The 23,966-nt window shown below is 36.1% G+C and overlaps 1 protein-coding gene across 2 annotated transcripts in view; it reads left to right on the top strand.

Annotated features, from left to right (window-relative positions):
* The window catches only part of LOC113526432 (chromodomain Y-like protein 2), a 46,631-nt gene extending 23,986 nt beyond the window's left edge, over positions 1–22,645 (top strand). Inside the window, exons 1-6 of one of the 2 annotated variants that reach the window (XM_034304966.2) lie at positions 3,759–4,633; positions 7,153–7,370; positions 13,110–13,282; positions 16,779–16,989; positions 17,391–17,534; positions 17,868–22,645. In XM_034304966.2, the coding sequence (XP_034160857.1) occupies positions 4,579–4,633; positions 7,153–7,370; positions 13,110–13,282; positions 16,779–16,989; positions 17,391–17,534; positions 17,868–18,026 (960 nt within the window). In that variant the 5' untranslated portion in view covers positions 3,759–4,578 and the 3' untranslated portion in view covers positions 18,027–22,645. Of the gene's footprint in view, positions 1–3,758; positions 4,634–7,152; positions 7,371–13,109; positions 13,283–16,778; positions 16,990–17,390; positions 17,535–17,867 lie in introns of those variants that run through there. The other variant, XM_026913456.3, reaches the window with a different exon arrangement.
* Positions 22,646–23,966: the final 1,321 nt, after the last annotated feature.

Raw genomic sequence — 23,966 nt, 5'->3', positions numbered from 1 at the left:
TGAAAGGATCACAGCTCTTGAAATTAACTCACAGCATCAAAAGATGTTCCTCATAAAGCAGCTGGTGTGCGCAAATGAATAAACCTCCGCTGGCATTTCGAGCGACTGCCATGAAAAGGAAAATGTTCGAGTAATTCTTGTTGCTTGTGATGCAAATTGTTGTGTGTGACATTTTACAAGCCGCAGGGTCAGGCTTTATCATCTGAATGTCACTTTCATACTGTTGGGCTCCTCAAACAGGCAGATTTTCATCGTCCACGCCACTGTTATTTGTGTTCCAGCACAAACCTACTGTTTTTTTATGTGTGCATTCCAGAGCTTTCCATTTTAACATATTTGATAAAAATATCTGGATGTTGAGTTGTAATGGATGCTGATCAAGTATTTGATGATTATTGGTATGCTTAATTTATTACAATATTCATCAAGCACATTATTGTTATTGTGGACAATTAAAATAATGGCACTATGCTCGACTCGAGCCAATCTGAGATCAGCATGCTTATTAAACGATAATATAACAACATGACAATGTATATCTATAGCCTATTCATCAACGATTTTGATCTCGGTGACTTTAACCATGACATGATTTTTGGTAGTTTGAGTATTTCAGAAACTGCTGATCTCCTGTGATTTTCACGCACAACACTCGAGTTTACACAGAATGGTACGAAAAACAAAAAAGATGTTGATGAGAAAGGTCAGAGGTCAGGCTGGTTCAAGTTGTCAGGAAGGCTACGGTAACTCAAATAACCCCTCTTTACAACCGTGTTGACCAGAAAAGCATCTCAGACTACAGACTTAAAACATGGGAATACTGTGAATAGTTCATGACCTTAGCATAGTAATGTTCTATCTGGGTGAAAAGATATTTTGAGATATGGGACATTAAAGTTTTACCATTCCAGCTAGCAAAACTCGTAAATTACACTCCTCTATTTACACCTCAACAAGATCTGCACTTTTTAAGATTACTTTAAATTTACATTATGGGAATTTGGAGACTTTTAGAAATTGGATTTTCTGAACATTGATCACAGAACCTTATTATTCTATTAGATGAAATACTGTTTGGCTTTATAAGCTTCTATCTGGCAATTTTTTAATTAAGCAATCTCATAATCTTATTAAGTAACTAATAAATTGTAAAACACTCGGGAACAGAAAGACATTTTGACTCTATTTGTGATCAAATATACTTTTCAATAAAACTTTTGAAAAAGTTTAAAATACAAGATATTTCCTTTTTTTTAAACAGAAGTTATTCCTTAGCAAGATAATTTGCATTGAAATTTCATTATAAAACATTTCTGCTACGCTTTATACATTAAACCAGGCAGTGACAGTAGACTTGTACTGTACCTGTTTTATACACGTACTTTCTATTATGTCTGTTCTTTTATATCAGTGTGTAAATATAACGTGGATATTGATTGGTCAAGTAGCGTTCATCTTATGGCAGATAAAACCTTATAGAACCAAGTTTATCAGTGTTGTTTTTTTTACATTATACCAAAAACTTAGTAAAATAAAAAAAATACTAACAAAAAAAACAAAACACAGCAGGAGAATAAAGTAGGGCAATACTCTGGTGATGAAGTTTATGTGGTTATCTGATTTTTGACCAAAAGCTCATAATATTGGCCACGATGTATCAAAGCTTACCTTCATGTTGGTTGCCTGCAAATTCTGACCTAACTTAATTCAAAATAGCACTAATATATGATTAAATAACAATTACTAATTAACAAAATGTTACATTTTAAATATAATCTTATACATGAGGTCAGATTTTGTGGCCTGAAATTCGATTGACTTGATGTCAGTTTCTTTTTATTATTTTGGTCTTTTTACTCCGTAGATTGCTCTGGGTATTCACTTGAAGCTTGTCTTTAAATGCATTGTCTCACTCCAGACTGCTATTTCTGGACCTAGCCACAGACATTTATTTCATTTTGCCACTTGTGTTTAAAATTTAGAGCAACGACCTGTCCTGTTTCTTTCTTAAGCCATTTTTCATCGACCATTTGTGCTGCCTATTTTAGATGTGATCAGTTGATGGAATCAACTGACAGTTTAATTAAATTGTTGTGAAACAGAGAGAGGGCCAGAGCAGTAAATGGATGAATAGATTTGACAGGAAGAATGATGAATGGTTCCCCTGTAATGAGTTGTACTGAACAGGCATTTTGAAGGAAGATGAAATGAGTAATAAATGTACAGGGGTTAGACCTGTATTTTAACAGAACTCTGACACTAAGACATTGTAATACAAAGCCACGTGCCGGTGTAAGTTCAGAATTTAAGCAAAACTGCAGCAGGAAGTAGACAACAACACAAATTCAAGATTAATAGCATGACCATGTAAACTGGTCAAGTCCAAAACATAATCCAAAATGAAGGTTACAGAGCCAGACTAATCCTAGTGGCAGATAAAGCATGGCTCATAAAAACTGGGAAATCTTCAAGACCTCACAAGAGACCTCTAAAAACTTGAACATATAAACAATCCTAGGAGATTTTGGATGATCTGATGTATGTTCATGTGGGTGTTGTGGTAATCCTTCTGAACAATGCACTTCAGGGGACCTAAAGAACCGCCAATAGAGTGCTGTCCAGGCAAAATTCTGGATGTCCTACAGAAGTAGGAAGTGCGAACCTATCTACAGACCACTCATATTGAGAGTCGCAACTTAAGTTCAAAAGTTACATCAATATTTACTTGGGGAAACTTCTTTGTATTCAGAGTTGGTTTACGAAGGTATTTAATTTGATTTTCTGAGCAACGGATTCAGATTATTAACATTATCTGTGTGTATCTGTTCACACCAGATTATTGCTGAGTAGAGGTATCTGAGATGGTGTTCTTCAATAAGTCTGTAGCTATGTCTAAGATCTAACAACATTAGAACATTCCTAGGGTACATACCTCTTGCCTTCTGGCGTGTTTTCAGTGCTGTATCTTTTTGATAGTCTTGCCAAATGTCTATCCAGATTTCATTGCACTGGCTGTTTCTCTTCCTTGCATCATCTAGAAAGAGTATCTGCTGTTACTTTCTACAAGTCTGGATTGTATTTCGGTACTAAATTAAAAGGAGATCAAATTAGGATTCAGATTGCTTTTACATGTACAAAATTTGGCAGACATCATTATCCAGAGAGACTTAAAAGTGCTTTGTATCAAAAACTTATCCTCATGCTAGTTCACTAGGTCAGGGACTAAGAACACCATCAAGCTAAAATACTGTTTGGGGGTGGTTAGTACAGCATGGAAAAGAAAACATACAAGTCAAAGGATAAAAAAAAATGGAATAAGTGCTAATTCAAGTGCCTGCTGAAGAGGTAGTTCATTGTTCCTTTTTGGGAGAAGTTAACCCTTTGGCGATTCAGACAGTTGGGATAATAAAATGTTTAAAGGCTCCCATCAGCCATTGCCTCAATCCTTCTAAGGCAAGTTAACAACTACCTGCATGGTAGTTGCATTTAGTAGGCCTAACTCTTTTATGAGAAAAAGCACATGGATATAAGTTTCTGGCTTATCCTAATCGTATTTTTTTCCTCATCTGGGCCTCCACCTTTTTCCATCTTAACTTTATCCTTGTTAATGATGTAACCCACAAAAGTGGACTGAGTTCTGGTAATATCTGCACATTTTTTGCCTTGATGTTGAGATGAGGTAATCAAGGAGTCTGCCAAAAATTTCCAGAATTGGTGTACATTTACTCTACCTCTATCAGAGAACATTAGAATGTCATTGGTAGAAATGATTACAAGTAGTCATCACATGTTTCTATAGATCACAGGACAGGACTTCACTGATCTCATAGGGCTCAGATGGTTCCATTCATCCATGCAGTAGTTTATAGGGATTTTGGAGGTAGAGTTTGGAGTAGTGGACACCGATAATTGTATGTCTGGCCCACATCTTGTAAGAGACACAGGGGAGACTTGAGCCCAAGGAGAAGTAGTTCCTGCCAAGCAATCATTAATGGTCCCATGGACTAGGAGGGGGCTGGAAAGGTAGCTTTTGCAGTGCTGAACACTTTCTGCTGGTCCTTGCTTGAAGATGCCTTTATTGAGAGTGACTAACATTTATCTTATTTATTTAATTGCGCAATTGAAGATTAAGGGCCTTGCTCAAGGGCAGCTTGGTGGTGCAGGGATTTGAACTCACAACCTTCTGATCAGTAGTCCAGCATCTTATTTTACTTCACACACAGAAGACCAGAAAAGTCCTCTTGTATGTATCCATGAAATGTGAGTCAACATGGATACGTTAACAGGATGAGAAGAAAAGTCAAGACTAAAGAATAAGGTGGTAAGCTGCATGGGCAGAAGGATGGGTGGGACCTTTCCAGTTCCTAAAAGGACTTTGTTCCCAGCATGCAAATGAAGAATAGAAAGTAGTTCCAGTAAGGGAAACCTAAACTGCTGAGTCAGTTTTTAGTATACAGACTTTCATGCCACACTGGAACAACCTTTTTTGAGAAGTAGATCTTTGTCTTCAATCAGCTGTGAAGTGTTGCTCTTGTTTGGTTGGAATGAAAACCACCATCCACACCAGCCCTTTTGCAGATGAGATTAGACAACCCCGGGATATATTTGATCAGACAGAGGAGCTCAACCAGGAGTGAGTCACCTTTTCTTAGTCCATCCTAATTTTATCTTTGTTACAGTCTGAGGTCTTATGAAAATGGCCCATTTCTCTGTTGACGTTGAGAGAATAATCAAGGAGTCTGCCAAAACTTTCCTGACTTATTATGCAAATCTACTATAGTACAGTCAGAGACTCTCATGGATCCAACATCTATGCTACACGGTGGACAGTTGGGCCCTGGCAGCCTTCAATGTCTTGCTGCCATCAAAGAAAGACAACACATGTTGATCCATTTATGTAGAAAAGTTTACTTGAATGTCCATGCAGAAGAAGAAGATAGCATTTATTTTCACATATCCCAGTTTATAAGGAAGCTGGGGTCAGAGTGCAGGGTCAGCTCTGGTCTGGCATCGCTGAACAGGATAGGGTCAAGGGGATTGCTCAAGGGTCCACCAGCAGCAGCTTGGCAGAGCTGGAACTTAAATTCACAACCTTCTGATCAACAGCCCAGAGCCTTAGCCACGTAGCCACCACTGCTCCTCAAATGCAATTCACAGTATCTAGGGAAAGGAGCCCAGCAAGCTAATTGCATTTCGACCTCCTCATGGACAGGTGCCAATGGAGACTTAATTCCATTCATTTCAAGCCACGAGAATGCAGAAGGAAAAGGCGCATTCTGGTACAGTGCCTGGGCCTTCACAAAAGTGGAGTAAATGTTCCCCATATGGTTCATTACAGCTTTAAATAGTGACATAGATTGTTCAGAAATTTGGCCAAGAGCAAGATTTTCTCCTTAAAGTGTAGTTGTCCAATCTAAAACCTTCCCCTAGAGCAAAGAGATGATAAACGTAATCATAATGGTGCATTAGAACTGCCCCTGCATGTTGGACCAAACAGCTGGAACTTTGTAATAAAAATCCTTGGCTCTTATCTATATTTCTGTCAGATTTATCCAGAAGCACGGTCCAAGTGGCAGGCAGATCTGTTGTGCAGCTTTACAATACGAGGCTGTACAGGAATGGTGGGGGCGGTGTGCTGAGCAGCTTAACCGTGCCTTCTAGCATGGTGCATAAATGAGTGAGCAGTCAATACATCTCCTGTAGCCATTTACCTTGTGCTTTGATGAATTCCCACAGCTCCGAAACCTCACAATGCTGAATCCATTTTTTAAAGGCAGGGTCTACTGTAATGCAAAAAACTCACACAAATGTAACAGCAGTCCAAAATGAAAGGTATTAACCAAGGCTGTTTCAAAGAATGATAAAGACAATGCGAATCCAAAATGTTCTGATTTATCTCATAGTCTCATTGAGGAAAACACTTATATAACAGCGGCATCAGTGAGTAATCTGAGGTTCATAATGGAATTAATGAATTTTTCAGCCTCCATGTTGTTCTCCTTTACTGTCACCCTCTTCCTATTTTGTAAAAGCACGTAGTCAAACCCAGACAGAATCTAATCATATGCTTCCTCATTTGTCTTTCAAGATTAAGTAGAAATTGTCTTGTCGAAGTAAGTCAAGGTGAGTGGATTTAAATTCCTGAGGGTGTTTTGTCACTCATGTGAAGGATTTCATCAGTTCTGCTAGTTCCACTGATGGAGTGGCAAAACGTCCGCCTGATTACAACTCCTGGTAGACATTTAAAAATGACTTGGATGACTGAAAACCATCAAAGACCTATTAAACAGAGAATAATTCCAGTTTCCTAGCACAACATTTCCAACATTGTGTTTAAAAAATGTCTGGATTTATTCAAACACCAATTTTTATTGTGAAAATAGTGATTGTCATCAAAATGGCTCAGTGACTGTAAATAGCAATTTATGACACTGCATATTCTAAGACTAATAATAAACACATTTAACATTTAAAAATTGTTGGTATGGTGAAGGTTTCTGTAAGGATACGCTTATGTAACATTTATGGAAGGAGTCTCCAGTGTTAGGGTTTTGTAACAATCAGAGGTGAAGCTGTAATGTTAAGTTCTCAGGACAGAGGAGTTTACGCATTACTGTTTCTTGGTGACATGACAAGCTGCATTTTGCATCCTGCATTGCTATATACTATAATGCATTTTGCTAAATAATTATACCCATGTTTACAAGGCTTTATGAATGCATTATAACATGTTATGAATATGTTAGTAGGTTATTATGCATATGGCTTTCATAGAAAGTGTTACTGGTTATATTTTAAGTGCAGCATGCTTGAAAGTTTCTTAAAACAAGGTCACCTAGTTTGTAAAAGAACAAACACACCTGCTAAAAAAAGAGAAATGATATCTCTACATTATTGATCTATAGAGGTTTAAGGGCAATCCTCTTAAAAGTCTGCTTTAAAAATATTCACGAAAACATCTAACTGAATATAATTTGTATTGCTTTATAGTTTACATCAATTAATGTTATCCTTTTTATACTGTATACATATAATGTGATATTGGATTTTCATTCTGTTCCATATCCTAATAAAATTTTATCTTTTTTTTTTTTTTTTTTTTAATTACGTATTGCCAGATTAAATCACAAACTCTTCATCATGCACAAACAGGTTCACCGCTCCCAAACGGAGACGCACATTTGCACAGTTCAGCCAAGCGGAAGCTGGCTGAGGACAAAGGCTACATTTTCGACAAGAGGCTGAGGTACAACGTCCGGCAGAGCGAGACAAATTACAGATTCAGGGACATTGTAGTGAGGAAGGAAGAAGGTTTCACACACGTCCTGCTGTCCAGCCAAACATCAGACAACAATGCACTAACACCCGAGGTATGTCACTTTCAGTAAGACCGCTAGATGACAGAAAGGAAATGTTAGTCAGCCACACAGACATCAGTCACAGATCATACCGAATCTAATCACTGATTACATTAAACATTACCTGAATACTCTGACTCATTGATACTTGTGTTTAGGCAAAATGACACATACACCATTTTTGTTTAAAATCACAAGATACTCTGAAATTGAACTTAACTAAGGAATAGGTATACATTTAGTCAATTTAGAAATGTTAGAAACAATCTAGATCTCATCTAAATGGAAAATCTTTATCACTCTAATTAGGCTCTTTAACACTGTCTATGAGCGATTAATCCATAGGCTGAATGGTGTTTCGCTCCAAATGCGCCTGCCTTTAATAAAGCACTCATTTAGAGATGCATTAGGATCTGTGAGCGACCCGTTAACAAGTTCTATAAAGATTTCCTTATTTAATTACTGTTCTGTATCATTTTTATTTGCTCTGTGATTATCGTGATTAAACTGTAATAAAATATAAGACACCCCAGGGGTTCAAAAACTTTTGGCAGTGTTCAGTACTGTGCAAGAGGCTCAGGCACATTAATTCAGCTGCTTGGCTCAGTTTCCCTAATAATCATGACAAATAGGCATTATGTTTAATGCCAGAAATGTGGATACAGATATTTAATTTGCTTTTTTTTTTTTTTTTTTTTTTTTGAGAAGCATAACATAAGATTTGAAAACATAATGCAAATCTTTAACATTCTGTTATGTTCTGTTTTAATCTAATTAATCTAATTTAATCTAATTAATTAATTTTGGTAAAAAGTGTCAATATTTTTTAATGACTTTTAAACTTTATGAAATTGGGTCAAGTTAACTAATAACATTGTTTTTAATCAGATTTAAGTTTAAGTTGTAGAAATGATAGTCAGATTATTTTTTTCTTATAGCAACATAATGAACTAAATGTATTCAAAAATAACAAGTTGTTTTAGATTTTAGTTCCTGACATTCCCTTCATCACCGAAGTACACTCCCAGCTGTGCAAACACATCTGCTATTAGCAGGATTTCCATAAAAACATGAATATGTGATGTAGTTTAAAGAGTTTCTGCTGCATTTCACGTCTGTTTCGCTCTGAAACCTGAGAGCTCCGGAGACCTCTGTGATTAATGTATGAACGATGGGATTATTAGGACTTAAGTAGATGAAACTGTAATTAGTTGCAAGTTTAAAGTGTGCTTTAATCAAACTTCAAGAGTATTAAGAAAAGAAGACAAGGTTAAATCCTCTGAGACTTCTAAGGCTTCCAATGATGCACATTGATGATGCTACCACCATCATGCTTCACTGTTTTGATGGCTCCTTTGTCTTCATGATGCTGTTTTTTTTAAGGTAGTTTCTGTAACAAACTCTGGGTTCTTCCAGGAACAGGTGCATTTATATTGAGATCACGTGAAACTTTAATTGCACACCAGTCGACTCTGTTCTAACTAATTATGTGACCTCAGATGATAACTGGTTGCAATTTTTTTCCCTTTTCATTAGAAGAATTAACAATAAACAAGCATTCAAGGAGAACAGAATTTAAAGGTTAATTACTACAGACCTGAGAATGTACCACATTCTTTTTGGACAATGAATTAAATTAATAATATACCACCATTATATTCTGTTTGTGTCCACAGTAAACAACTTTGAAAATTAAAATACTTTTTGGCACTTAAACTAAATTGAAATAAATTAAAATAGCTTCATATTTAAAAAAAAAAAAGTTTGGGTGTAATTTTTCTTGAACAGATTTTTTTTTATAGCAAAAACTGTAATTGTAAATTTCAAGATTTTTTTAAAGACAAAAAGATGAAGTGAATTTTTATTTAATGCAGCTTGAGTCTACAATAACCAGTCAGATTTTTATAACAGCTCGTAAACAGTTAGTCGGTTTTGGGTTTGACTGTTAGAGATCTGCGTGTAGATCTGTAACCTTGTTTGAGTAATATAACTTCTTTGTATCAAAAAATATCAGTGAATAATTAACATATATAATCTTGAGCCATGAGCGAATCTTTTTTTTTTATAAAAGCAGCATGCTTGTTTCAGTGTCGTTTTATCCTCAGTAAACTCTCCTTTATCCTCTGTGTAGAGAACAGTGTGGATTTAGCGCTAACGTTTATCCGTGCCGTGCCGCTCTGCCCCCAGGCTTCTGGTTCAGTCTGTAAATCACTTTAATTTTCTCTACTTTACAAACAATGCTGTGAAGAAACAGAGAGGCGAAAAGCAGTGACTCATCCCAGAGGATGAAGGCTTACAGTGCAGATTGTTTTCTTCCGTTCTTACTTCTGGTGTTCTGTGTTCGCTAACTGTGTACATCTCACTCTCTCACGAGACGTCAGTCACACTCAGCATGTTAAGAAACTAATGTGTGTAATGAGCTGGACAATAAATTGGTTTAAAAATTAAGCCTTACATGTCTTTTTTTCTCTCAGCTGTCCATCTTCTGCTTTTCATGGAGACTTGTGGCTTGAATATTGCAGAGAGAAAAAAACATGGGCAGATACAGAAAAATCCTAATGATTATCAAACAGCAATGAATAACAACTAACTATAACACCAAAAAAACCTAAACAACACAGCAATGAACAACAGTTAACAACATCTAACACCCAACAATTAATGATAACACCCAACACCAAGGCCAGCAGACCTCAACAACACTCCAGAACAAACAACAGTTAACAGTAGCACCCAATCCCAAACCCAACAACTAACTCCAGCAACAGTTAATAACACTCAACCCAACAAGCATCAACAGCAGCAGACTTCAACAGCAACCATCACCAACAACAGACCTCAGCAACACCCAACAACATACAACATACAACCCAGCACTCAACAACCAACAACTGACCTCAACCACACCCAACAACCAACCCCAGCAACTTATCTCAGCACCAACTAACCCCAATAACACCCAACAACTGACAACAGTTAACACCACCACCCAACCCAGCACCCAACAACTAAAAACTTACCTCAACACAAGTCGGCAACCAACATCAGCAATGGACTTCAACAACACTCAACACCAAGGCCAACAGTGAACATCAAAAACAACCTACAATGAACATCAAACACAACCAATAACATTTAACACTAACAGCTGACATCAACTATCAACAGCAATACATACCATGCAGCACTAACTAAAACCACCACAAACAGCCAACAAATGATGCCATTGCCAAATTCAACAACACCTAACCAACAAAAAACACTAACGCCAACATCGGCTAACAGTAACACCAAGCGAACAGCAACACTCAACACCCAATACCAACAACCAAAACTGTCAACAGCCAACCAACACAACACCAAAAAACTAATAACAGACCTCAGCAACAACCAATACCCAACATCAATTACCAATAACTCCACCAACACCCAACAACAATAAACACAAACAACCAACACCAAAAAACTAGTAACTGAACCAATAACACTAAAGAGCTGATCTCAACAACAACCAATACCCAACACCAATTACCAGTAACTCCACCAACACCCAACAACAATAAACAAACAACCAACTCCATCACTCAACACTGAAAAATACCTCCCCAGCCAACAATACTAAACACCAACAACTGACCTCAACAACAACCAACACACAATAGCCAACACTGACGACCACACCACTTAACACACACCAACAAACACCCAAAACCCAACGAACCCAAATTCCACTATGATTAGAATTTAATATAGGATTTATAAACAAACCTTCTATTTATTTTTTATATTCATTAGAGAAAAGAAATCAAATCATGTGGGAATGGTCAATGTTCTTTTAGTACGCATATAAAATTGTCATTTCGACAATTTCTTTTTTTTCTACACATTATTCACTTCTCAACTGAAAACTGTGTACTTGGCTTAATCTATAATGAACAAGAAGAATCATTTTTGAAAGGTAAATACATATCACAAGCACTCTGTTCAGGTTATACTGAAGTGAAATAAAATACTAGCAATAAAAATCATAATGCCATTTGAAATATGAAACAATATGAGTGTAAGTCTGGAGCAGAGATGGAGGTTAAGCTGGTTGAAATAAAATAATCACGTTAGATATAAAAGATGTAAGCATTAGAGCATTAGAGATGAGGAAGGGTTCTGGAGGATCCCTGTGGAGATCCAGACAGAAGTAATCAGACTCGGAACATCTGACGTCTGCAAGCCTTGATTATTTCCTCCAAGCAGCTGTGAGATGGTTGTAACATCATCCTCAGCAGCAGCAATCGTTTCTGTAATGTCCGTCTTCAGATTTCTAAGGTTAATTATAAATAACCCTGACAAGTTTGTTTCTTCTTTCTCTGTCTGAAGATAATGCTCATTTCCTTCCAAAGCTGTTTAGAATGGTACAGAAATATCCTTCTCATTGCTTCACGCAGTGCGCTAATGTTTATTTATAGCAGTGGTTTCTGTCAGGATTAGGCACAGTGGTGTTCTGAGACTATAATAATGAGTTAGAGGGGAAAAGTAGCTTCCTGTTTTGTAATTAGCCGCTTTCAAAGCCCAGTAAATAGATGCTCTTAAATTCATAAATCCCCTCCAGTCTACATTAGCTATGTTTTGAAAAAAGATGCAAAGTCCATGACAAAAACATCTTATCCTTTCATAAATTCTAATACTTTTTTAAATACTTAAAATAAGTATTTATTAGTTTCTCAGGTAAGATTCAGTAGAAACCAAAAGGCATTTGCTGTAGGAGCAGTAGGAATTAATGTATTATTATAATTATTATTATTAGTAGTAGTAGTAGTAGGACGAGGAGGTGATAGACATTGAGATATGTCGAGTTTTAGGTGCATACATGTGCTCACATTTCAATTAAAAAAAAATAAAGTATCCATTTGTGGAAAATTGGGGAGAAAATCCAGTGATGTGTTTTTTTTCTCGCAGAGTATGCAGTTGAATCTGTTGAAAGTATATAAATGCAAGAGCTTAGTGCACTTTGTAAAGTGTACATGTGGTGCAGTAAAAATTAAATGATAAAAAGTAACATGATGATAAAAAATAAAAGAAGGCATGTTAACGTAAGTACAAAAACAAGCACAAGAAGATTTTTAAAAAAGTACACAAATATAGAATAAAATGAAATATACATAAGAAATCGAATAAAATAAATACAATAAAGAAATTAAAAGTAAAAATGCTAAAAATAAAATGAATCTATAAATACCAAAACAGAGGAAGTACCTTTAATTAAATGCTAATGAAACATGAACAGAAACCCAGAAAAATATTTCACCACAAATCTTTATGTCAAGGAAATGTCTATACATGCACTATTTAACTTTATAGTTTATTTATTTTTTTTTTGACAACTTACGTTTCAATGTGGAGAGAACCTTTAAAAACCTTAATTGTATGTAAAAAAAAAATATTTTAACGTATGCTAGCTAGCATTAACATGCTAAACTACAGATGAATAAACAAAAAATAAAGTATTTATATAAATAATTGACCATTTATTTTTAGATGCTCTAAGAAAAATGGAAGATATTGCTAGAAAATAACAAAATGTATTAATCATATAATACAATAATGTATTTCTTACTCTCATCTGTGTCAAATTTTATTCTCAGTACTAGCACTACACTTTTGAGCCGTGATTCAGCTTTCGTAGCTTTTCTCTTCTTTCTGTTCACTTTTCCCTGAAGCTGTCAGAGCTCTCACTCCATCCCTCTTTTCATTTCTCAGATCATGAAGGAGGTGTGTCGAGCTCTGGGCGCGGCGGCGGTGGACGACAGTAAGCTGCTGTTGCTCAGCGCAGTGGGCAGCATCTTCTGCAGCGGCCTGGACGCCTCGTACCTGATCGGCCGCCTCTCCACCGACCGCAGGAAAGAGAGCAGCAGAATCGCCGAGGCTGTGAGGTAATGAACCTGAGCAGAGATTCCCAAAAGCATTACAGAGCAGAGATGATCATTACATGGTTGAACGAGTATCACATTAAACTCACTCTCTCTCTCTTTCTCCCTCTCTCTCTACCAGTTAAGAACATAACATTATAGTGCTTTTAGGAAACTGTCCCTTTTCTACTCAGCGGTTTTTATACCTCATGTTCTGTTTCCATTGTGCCATTTACCAATCTTTCTCTTATTTTCATTTTAGTTTAAAATATCCGTATATTTTCACTTCAGATTGTTTTTCCCAGTTTTTTAGTAACTCTTATTTTTGATATATGTCATAGATTTTGTCAAGCAACCACGATTAATATATAAAAAGAAATGAAAAAGTTGTTTATTTATTTATTCATTTGTTTGTTTGTTTTTTTGTTTGTTTGTAAGGTAAATCATATTTATAATTATAATACCAAACCTTTTTTTTGCCTCTTACAAATATTATACATTTTATTTTATATGAAAATAACTATTCTATTTATATAATTTATATAATTCATATCATTTATAATTTTGTAGCTTTTATTTCTATGATTTTTTGAAGTTTAGTTTAAGTTCATTTTCTGTGATTTCTATGTTTGAAAACTAGATATTTTATTGTTTCTAAGTTACATTTTAGTTGAAAATTAAATACTTTTTATTTTATACACAGAAGTGATACAGAATACTGTAAAGTTTTTATTTCCATTATAGCTCACGAATATAAGTTCATTATTGGTTAAATGCTCATTCACTTCACATTCATCCTCCTGTCTTATTATTTCAATTGGATTATTCTATATCGTTTCAGTTTGTTTTAAAGCTAATTATTATTTTTTTATTTTCATTTATTTTATGTTTGTTTACATTTTCATTATTTCTTGTAGTTTATAATGGAGTTATATAATGGAGAATAGGTTTGTATATTGTTTGGACCTGCTGTGAAAAGGGATTATTAAGTACAGATCATAATTAACACATTTATGCTTCATCGCAGGGGCGGATCGTATGTAGGGGCAGGTGTGGCAGAGCCCAACCATCTATAGTGTCAGCCGTTCAACAAATGTTAATCATCATAAAGTACTTATTCGCAAAACCATACATTTTAAATCACATCGAAGTACTAATCAGCTCTTTGGAGTGTTTAAAGAAAATGATGCTATTTGACAGATATACGCCGTTGATCCACTGATTTGCTCAACCATGTTGCAGCGTGCTCACTGTCCCATTTATCTCATTAGATTTATTATTGCAACTGCAACAAGCACTAAAAGAGGCCCATTAGGGCAGGAATCATGTTGCCCCACGCTCAGGGGAGGAGCAGAGGACAGGATAGTTAATTGACGGGGTTGCCAGGGTCATAGATTTTACGTCAAATTGGACTAGTTTAAAAATACTCTACAGCCATCAAGATCTTGTTTTGTAGCAAATAATCAGAAATAAATCTAATAAATTCCCACAACCAAAGGTAAAGTGAAAGTGCAGACAGTGTGTCTATGATGTGCAGAACCATTTCTTTTGTAAGATATATAGCAGAGATTGGGAGAGAGAAAGGGGGATTATGGAGTGGATAATATCTGTGCATGAGAAGTGCGTGAACACCATGGTGACTTTGTTTTCCAAGCAAAGGCAGAGGAAAAAGAAGAAAAGTGTGTCTTCTCCAGTGCCTGAATTTTTTGGTGTTACTTTCACGTCTTTTGTGTGGTTTTTGAGATATAGTTGAGCTGGATTTTTTTTCCGAAAGCAGGAAACCCTGGTTAATGATATTACCTTGAACGCAATTGAACAAAAGTACATCTAAAACCACTCAAAACGAGCTGCTAGCCTGTACGCTGGATGACTGTTTTGTCGACTCTCGACTGCCTAATACAGTTTATGCCTCTAGCATAAGCCGTGTGAAATCCTCTCAACTAGATTTAGCATGAGGTTATGTCATTAATTATTAATGTCGTCCTGCCACACCAAAATCTATAGCCGTGGTCATGATGCTGCTTCACACTCGAGTATTTCTAGTTCTAATAAACACTCATTCATCAGGGCAGTGGTGCAACAGATCACAGTGTAGGAGTGTGTGTGTGTGTGTGTGTGTGTGTGTGTGTGTGTGTGTGCTGTAGGAATCCTGATCGAGCTCTTGCATTCACGCTGATGGTTCTGTGGGGATTCTGTGGTTCCTGGAGCTCAACACAATCATCATTACTGTCAGAATGATTAGAATAATTATGGTTATTATCTTTGTGCAGCTCTTTGGGGTGTTCATCCTTTTAACTTGTAACCTCTGCTTTCTGAAATCCACACTTTAATTCATGAGTTAATTATGAACTGAATTATGTGATACCTTGGAAAAAGGGGAATTGCTCTGCAATGTGCAAAATCTTCAAAAAGACACATAACTAGGGTTCAAAAGTTTAAATCCACCACAAGATAAAATGTTTCCTTTCATTTTTTTATAAGAACCTAGTTGGACAGCATTTGATAACACTTCCTATGAGTGCTACATTTATCATACATTATAAATGCATTTATAATTTTATATAATCTGCATAACACCTTATCTTACATAAGCCTGTATAAATGCTCATAAGTAGTTCTGAGCTTCTATAAAGTGTTATCTAGCATGCACAACACCTTATAACACCGTACATAAACCCGGATAAATACTCATAAGTAGTTCTGACCATTTCAAACATGTTATATAACATGCATTACTCCTTATAGTACCTTACATAAGCCTTCATAAATGTTTATGAATAGTTCCAAGTATTTATAATACCTTATATAGCATGCATTACTCCTTATAATACCTTAAATAAGCCTGTATGAAAGTCCATAAGTAATTCTGAGCATGTACAATATGTTATATAACATGCATAGTACCTTACAATGCTTTTCTTATACCCAGATAAATGCTCATAATTGGTTCTGAGCATGTATAATGTGTTATTATAGCACTCATAATATCTTATAGTACCTCAGCTAAGTCTGTACAAATGTTCATAAATAAGTTCTGAGCATTTATAATGTGTTATACAGCATGCATTACACTTTATAATATCTTACATAAGCCTGTATAAATGCTTATAAGTAGATGTAGTTACATGCATAGCACTTTATAAAGCAAGAGTACATGGCTCCGTAATGTCACATGTCACATGACCGTTCATAAGAGCATTATAGAGGAATAAAACACTTCAGGACATGCTGTTGTAGGAAAATAATTAACTTCAGGGCAGTAACAGGAACTCCACTTCATCACACCACCCTGTCATTGTTTATTTTCCTCTAGCAGCTTGACACTGAGTGTTTTAGTCCTTACTAAAAGGTACATGATATCCTTTTTAGGTAAAAGGTTCCATTTCAGTGGCGAGTGATGGTACAGATTTTTATTTTTCTCAGTTATAACGTCGTTATGTTTTATCGTTGCTCCCAGCTGGAGTGAATCACTGCTAACCCTGAGATCTTGACAGCACATTTCGGTTCTGTGTCCGTGCAGGGATTTTGTAAAAGCCTTCATCCACTTTAAGAAGCCCATTGTGGTGGCCATCAACGGTCCTGCTCTGGGTTTGGGCGCCTCCATCCTTCCTCTGTGTGACATCGTGTGGGCCAGTGAGCGGGCCTGGTTCCAAACCCCGTGTGCTGCACTGCGCCTTACACCCTCCGGCTGCTCCTCATACACTTTCCCTCAGATCCTCGGAGTGGCTCTTGTGAGTAAATAAATTCATCAATTTAATTGCAGCAAAAATATTTTTAAAGCTTTGGTGTTATTTAGTCTTTCCCGTGTTGAGCTGTTACTATAGAAACAATAACGTATGCATCGAATTCAAAGCATCTCAGTGCGGAATGAGAGAAGGTCTACCTCCTGCAATGTTCCTCAAATGGGGAAAAAAAACATGCTGGTCAATAACTATTGTCAATATGTGGTTTAAAGTTTCCGATCAGAAAGAAGGTGAAGATGAAATGAAATCAGTTTCTGCTCTTGTGTTCTAGTTCTAGTGCCTTCATTTCATTTTATATCCTGTTTCATGTTTGATTAAGACCTACAACAAGAATAGTTTATGTGCTTAAGTACATACTAGTATCTTCTTTCACACTTTCTTCTTTCTAGGCCAATGAGATGCTGTTCTGTGGGAGGAAGCTGACGGCGCAGGAGGCGTGTAGTCGAGGTTTGGTCTCGCAAGTGTTTTGGCCGACCACCTTTAACCAGGAAGTCCTGCTGCGTGTGAAAGAGATGGCGACCTGCAGCGCTGTGGTAAATAAGATCCTCAGACCTGCTACGCAGTGTTTAAATCTCATGTTCTGTTCAAAAAAAGAAGTACAGTGTAGACACCAATTCATGTCTTATAAACATATTATAATGTTTTATGTAGCCTGATTTATATGTGGAGTCATAAGAAAGAATTAATCTGTGTAATGTAATGTAATGTAATATAATGTTTTTGTTATTATAGTTACATATTAAAAATATTTACTATTTTATTATATTTAGTTATTTTTGATAAATGAGGCAATTGTATTGTTGTTGTTGTTATAATAATAATAATTATTATTATTGTTATTATTATTATTATTAATCCATGCTCAGGTCCTGGAGGAGTCTAAGTGCATGGTGCGCAGCATCCTGAAGTCCATGCTGGAGGAGGTGAACGAGAAGGAGTGCCAGATGCTCAAACAGCTGTGGTGCTCCACCAAGGGTCTGGAGGCTCTTTTCGCCTACTTACAGAGTAAAGGTTACAACGGCTAAACGTCTCGCGTCGTGAGCGGGACCGCAGCACCACCGCAGCACCACCGCACCCACCTAGAGCAGACGATGATGTCATGTACTTTGAATGAAATGAATATAAGCCAAGAATTCACGTTTATTAATATTATTATTCTAATTATAATTATTTATAATCCCGACTGTATCAGAGGGGTTCGGTTTTTCCGAGGATGCTTCCAGACCAGCATTCGAAACACTGATAATTCTATCACGTAATGAAATGCCTTTAACGTTGTCGTTCTTTATTTATTTAAAACCCAAGCCATTTTGCATACAAGTGCAAACAAATAATTCAATAATCCTGTGTAGATGTACAGTGTAGATAATTGTGGTTGTTTAATTTAATTTATTGTCACTCTCATGTCTAATGGGGTGAATTTCATACCAAAGGGAAATTATACTAATTATTATAATTATTCGTTTTTTTTAACCTTAAACACATTCCTGTCGTACCCCATCGTCGTTGTGATATGCGCCATGGCGACCATGCAGTAGTGATGGGTGTGTGATGAAGTGTAGATGGACTACCATCTTTCGTTTTTTTTTTTTAAATTTTTTTTTTATGTTTTTATTATCAAGTTTGTCACAAATCCGTCGTCCTTTTGTTAGACGTCAATTACCGTCTCTGTCGTCAGCCCTGAATGTGATGATCGACTCTCTTCCTGTTTGATTAGAAGGATGAAATTATTCTTTTAAGAACAGTAGGTGCTTCAAACAAAAAGCATAAAAATAACATTTACAGATATCTCATGCATTGTTCATCCCTGATTCATAAGTCTATGCAAATCCAATGACAGGACATTATTTTTTTTTTTGTTCTTGTTGTTGTTTTTTTCCCCCTATATTTTATCCCAATTGCAATTCTCAGCAATGCATCACTTACTGAAGGAGATTGAAGTTCATAATGAAGTGACGTTGTATTGTGACAGTCTTTAAGATAATGAGATAAAGAAAAAGGAGAAAATGATGCTGAATTGTAACATCTGTGCTGCTGATAGTCTTTCTGCTCTGCTCTAAACTGTGTATTTTTCTTCATAACAGTTTTATCTTTTTGTTTCCTGAACATTCAGTAAATGAGTAGATGTGTGTATGTTCAACTATTGTGAAGAGCTCATAGGAAGTTCTCAAATAATTCAGATTTTTTTTTTCATATTGGCCTTGGGCAAAATCATAAATCAGGATTTGATTTCTATTAAAGAATTTCTTTTTTTGCATTAGCATAAAACCAAGCATGCAAAATCAGTGAATCATATTTCACCCAGGTTATTTCACTTAGGCCAACAAAATCATTTATTTCCATAAACACTCACTTGAATCAAACCAGTTCTGCAAACACCCACCTTTCCCACCTGTTTCTCACCGATTACAGCCACGCCCCAGAGTACGGTGTAGGGCTGTGATTGGACAGCGATTGCATTTCAGTGTGGAATTACTGCAGCGTAGTAGAAAGTGAACACTGAATTACGTTGACTTTTGACACAAAATCAGCGTTTAATTCTTTACAGAGAAATCCCTTTTCATGGACATGATGAAGTGCGATGAAGGTTTTGGTCTTCCCGTGTAGCACGTCGTCCTCACATCGCAAAATGAATTGATGTTTCTTGGTACGGAAACCTCTCTCTCTAAAGAGTTAACCCTTTGAGATTTTAGAATTCTAGACTGATTTTGATAAACAGTCAAAAAAATCATGCTAACATTTTCTTCAACACAAACTCAGCTATAAATTTAATTTTTCTTCTAAACAGTAAAATGAAGTACTATTAGGCTGCTTAGTTTTTTTTTTTTTTTTTTTTTTTGTAGCTGTTAAACTGACACAAACTGATCTGAAGAACAGAGCTGTAACGCTGCAGTAGCGCCATTTGTTCCGGAGATTTGGACTGACGAACAAAAAATGAAAATAAACGCTAAATGCGACACTCAAAATTTTAACCCTTGTGTTCTGTTTGCTATTTAGCATGGATGTACTGTTCATGAGTCACACTGACACACAATGAAATAACAGTAAAGACACATAAAATGACTTCTACAGCAGTTGTGTATTCAGGTACAGTCCCCTGCGAAAGTATTGGAACGGTAAGGCCAGTTCTTCTGTTTTTGTTATACACTGAAGACATTGTAGTTTGAGATCAAAAGATGAATATGAGACGATAGAGCAGACTTTCAGCTTTCATTTCCTGATATTTACATCTAGATATGTTAAACAGCTCAGAACATGGCACCTTTGGTGGCAGACCAAGCAATTTTTAGGTGAGCAAAAATATTGGAACAGATAGTCTTAAAGTAAATAACACTTAATATTTGGTTGCATATCCCTTGCTTGCAATAACTGCGTCAACCTGGCGACCTACTGACATCACCGAAGTGTTGCGTTCTTCTTTTGTGATGCTTTTCCAGGCTTGTAGCACAGCTGGAGGTGAAATGCTGGAGGTGAAATGCTTGCTTGATTGCGTTAATGTCTGGTGATTGATTTGGACAGTCTAAATCCTTCCACTTTTTCCCCTGATGAAGTCCTTTGTTGTGTTGGCAGTGTGTTTTGGCTCATTGCTGCATGATGAAGTTCCACCCAATTAGATTGGATGTATTTCTCTATAAACTGGCAGACAGAATGTTTCTGTAGACGTCTGAATTCATTCTGCTGCTACCATCATGAGTTACATCATCAATAAAGATGAGTGAGCCTGTTCCAGAAGCAGCCATGCAAGCCCAAGCCATGACACTACCTCCACCGTGCTTGACTGATGAGCTCGTATGTTTGGATCATAAACAGATCCTTTCTTTCTCCACACTTTGGCTTTTCCATCACTATGGTAGAGATTAATCTTGGTTCCAGAACTTTTGTGGCTCATCTCATATCTTTTGTGGCTCTTTTTTTTTTTTTTTTTTTTTTGGTGAATTCCTTCAGATTCTTACTGCTGATGAGTGGTTTGCATCTTGTGGTAAGGCCACTCTATATTTCTGCTCTCGAAGTCTTCTGCAAACTGTGGATTGTGATACCTTCACCCCTGTCCTGTGCAGGTTGTTGGTGATGTCTCTGAATGTTGTTTTTTTTTTGTTTTGTTTTCCTTCACAGCTCTCAATGTTTCTGTCATCAACTGCTCTTATTGTTCTTGGCCGACCTGTTCGATATCTGGTTGTTAATACACCAGTGGTTTCTTCCTTATTGAGGACATTCCAAATTGTTGTATTGGCTATGCCCAATGCTTGTGCAGTGGCTCTGATAGATTTTCCCTCTTTTCTCTGCTTCATAATGGCTTGCTTTTCTCCCACAGACAGCTCTCTGGTCTTCATGTTGGTTTATCCATTTTAACAACAAATGTAGTTTTCACAGGCAAAACCCAGGGCTCAAACCAAGAGTAGACATTCAGAGCTATTAATTGTTTAAACAATCAATCAACAGGGCACACCTGGGCAACGAAAAACACCTGTCACTCATGTTCCAGTATTTTTGATCACTTAAAAAATGGGTGGCTTCCCCTCACTGTAAATATGAAGGTGGTATAGCAGAAGCACCCAGAAGTATATTTCTCATTTCTCATGTTCAGTAGAGAAAATGAGCCAAGCACACAATGCTTCATGTTAATAAAAAATGAGTATGCTTCTACTTTAAGTAAAAACTTAAAACTTATATATAATTATATATAATTATCTAAAAATGTATCTGAGCACTGGCCCCTTGTCCTCTGAGCTTGGGTGATTTTTTGCCATTTCTACATGCACTTGGTGAAGATTTAACTCTTTCAGTCTCTGTATTACTGACCCATGAATGAAAGAGATTACAAGGACATTTTCAGCTTTACACGCCCCTCATCTAACGTTTTTTTTTTTGTTTGTTTGTTTGTTGCACTGTGAAACCTCTGAATCGACTAAGGGGTGTGAATGAGGCCTTCATTTGTTTTGATCAAAAATGACAAAAACCCACAAAATATGAAACAAAAAACATCGTCACCACATTCAACCACCGATAACTGCGACTATGACACAGGGTTATTAATATCTTAAATTAATAAAAATGCTCAATACTTGAAGTATCAAGACTCAGTAAAACGATTTCTGCGTGTACCACTCAGTCATCCTCTGAAATTTCTAAGTGTGTTAGGAAATGACACATCCTGATCCTGACCTCTTTTTATTCACTGAACTCTGCGACATCATTAAAAGCGTCAATGTTTTTTTTTTTTTTTTTTGGAAAGAGGCAGACTCATAATTACAACTTTAGCCCATTTCTTTTGAGCCTTCTGTGATTTGTGTGTCTGTCAGGAAATGATGAATAAATCCTTATTGATTTAGTGAATGAAATGGATTGGGAAGGAGGAAATGAAGCGCTCGTGTAGTCAGCTGTGATGCAGAACTCTCATGAAGGTTTGAGGTTGGATCTGTGGATAACAGACAGGCGTTTTACATGTGATGAATTTGTGAATATATTTTAAACAGTTAAAGGACTATTTTAACAAAATATCATATTTTCTTGTGTATTTTTGTAAAGATTTACATAATATTGAATAATATATAAACATACGTTTTTCTGTTTGAAAGTGAGCTGCACTTTTCATCGACTAGGCTGTCGTGTTTTGTGGACATAATGCAGATGTGGCTATATTTGCATGTGTATTTGCATAAATATCTATTAAAAATGAAAAATGATCTGTTTATAAAAACACAGCTGTAGGTGTGAATTGTTTTGTACAAATATGAAACCATTATGTTCAGCAATTGTACATGCTTTATTGTTATAGAACGTGATTGTGCATGTACATGATTGTAGATAACTGTTGTTTGTTGTCAAGATCTTTATACTTTCTGATTTTTTTTTTTTTTTTGGATTAATGTCATTAGAAATCTCGCTGCAGTTTATTTTTTATTTATTGACAAATGCATAAAAAGTCCTGTGGATCAGCAGTGCCATTACATATTCACACACCTCCAGGTGTTTTTGTCACTGAGGTAATATTTAGGACGTATACCGTTGTATGCATAAGTTTTGGCACCCTCAGCTTTTGTTTGTTTTATACTTGATAAGAAACTCTACAGGAAACAAACTTTTTAAATATAATTCTTCATATTTTAATTCTTCAGGGTTTTTTCTGTAGGACTACCTTTCATTTGCTATGTGGTCAGGTTTTAATTTGTTATCGTCTTTTCACTGAGAAAATTAAGAAAACATGCAATGTGATGCCGGGTGCACAAACTTTTAGATACAAAGGTAACAGCCCATTTTTGCTTGTAGGCAATATAAATGCTCTATTGTGTAATATTCTAATATTTACTTTAAAATATTGAATTATATTTCTGTCTAAAGCTGTGATGATTTCATTGTAACGTAGTTGTAATGTAGCTTAACAGCTTTTTGTTTTAATTTCATTTTGTGCATTCTGTATTTTGAATAACTCAAAGTGTACATCCTGGTTACCATGGTTACCATAATATAAATCGTACTTCTGAATGAGTTCGGTTTGAATTTAGGTCTAGCGTAACTAATACATCACGTAACTAATAAATCATTGCTTCTTTACATCAATATACAGTAATATAATGTATTATATGTATGGAATAAAACACTGTGTCGTGCTGTTATAGGAAAATAATCAACAACAGTGTGGTATGATGAAGGAGTCACTGTTACCACCTGAAGTGATGATTCTTCCTATAAAAGCATGTGAAGTGTTTCATTCTTCTTATACCACAGCAATTTGCCAATTACAGTTTTTTAATTTAGTAAAAACAACACGCTTTTTAACCATTTATAGTTACATGAACATCAGTGAAACGACTTAGTTCCTGTTCTCACTTACGTTATAGCAGCTATAAACAGGCGTTCCCTCACCAGCCGCTCTTTTATCTCTGTCTTGAAGTTAATAAGACAAAACCAAACGCAACTCGTCATGTTACCTTGAAACCACAGAGCGTAAACTCCTCTGTCCTGAA

Source organism: Pangasianodon hypophthalmus, chromosome 6, assembly GCF_027358585.1.
Source record: "Pangasianodon hypophthalmus isolate fPanHyp1 chromosome 6, fPanHyp1.pri, whole genome shotgun sequence".
In the NCBI taxonomy this organism is placed as follows: Eukaryota; Metazoa; Chordata; class Actinopteri; order Siluriformes; family Pangasiidae; genus Pangasianodon; species Pangasianodon hypophthalmus.
This window is presented reverse-complemented; position numbering and strand designations above follow the sequence as displayed.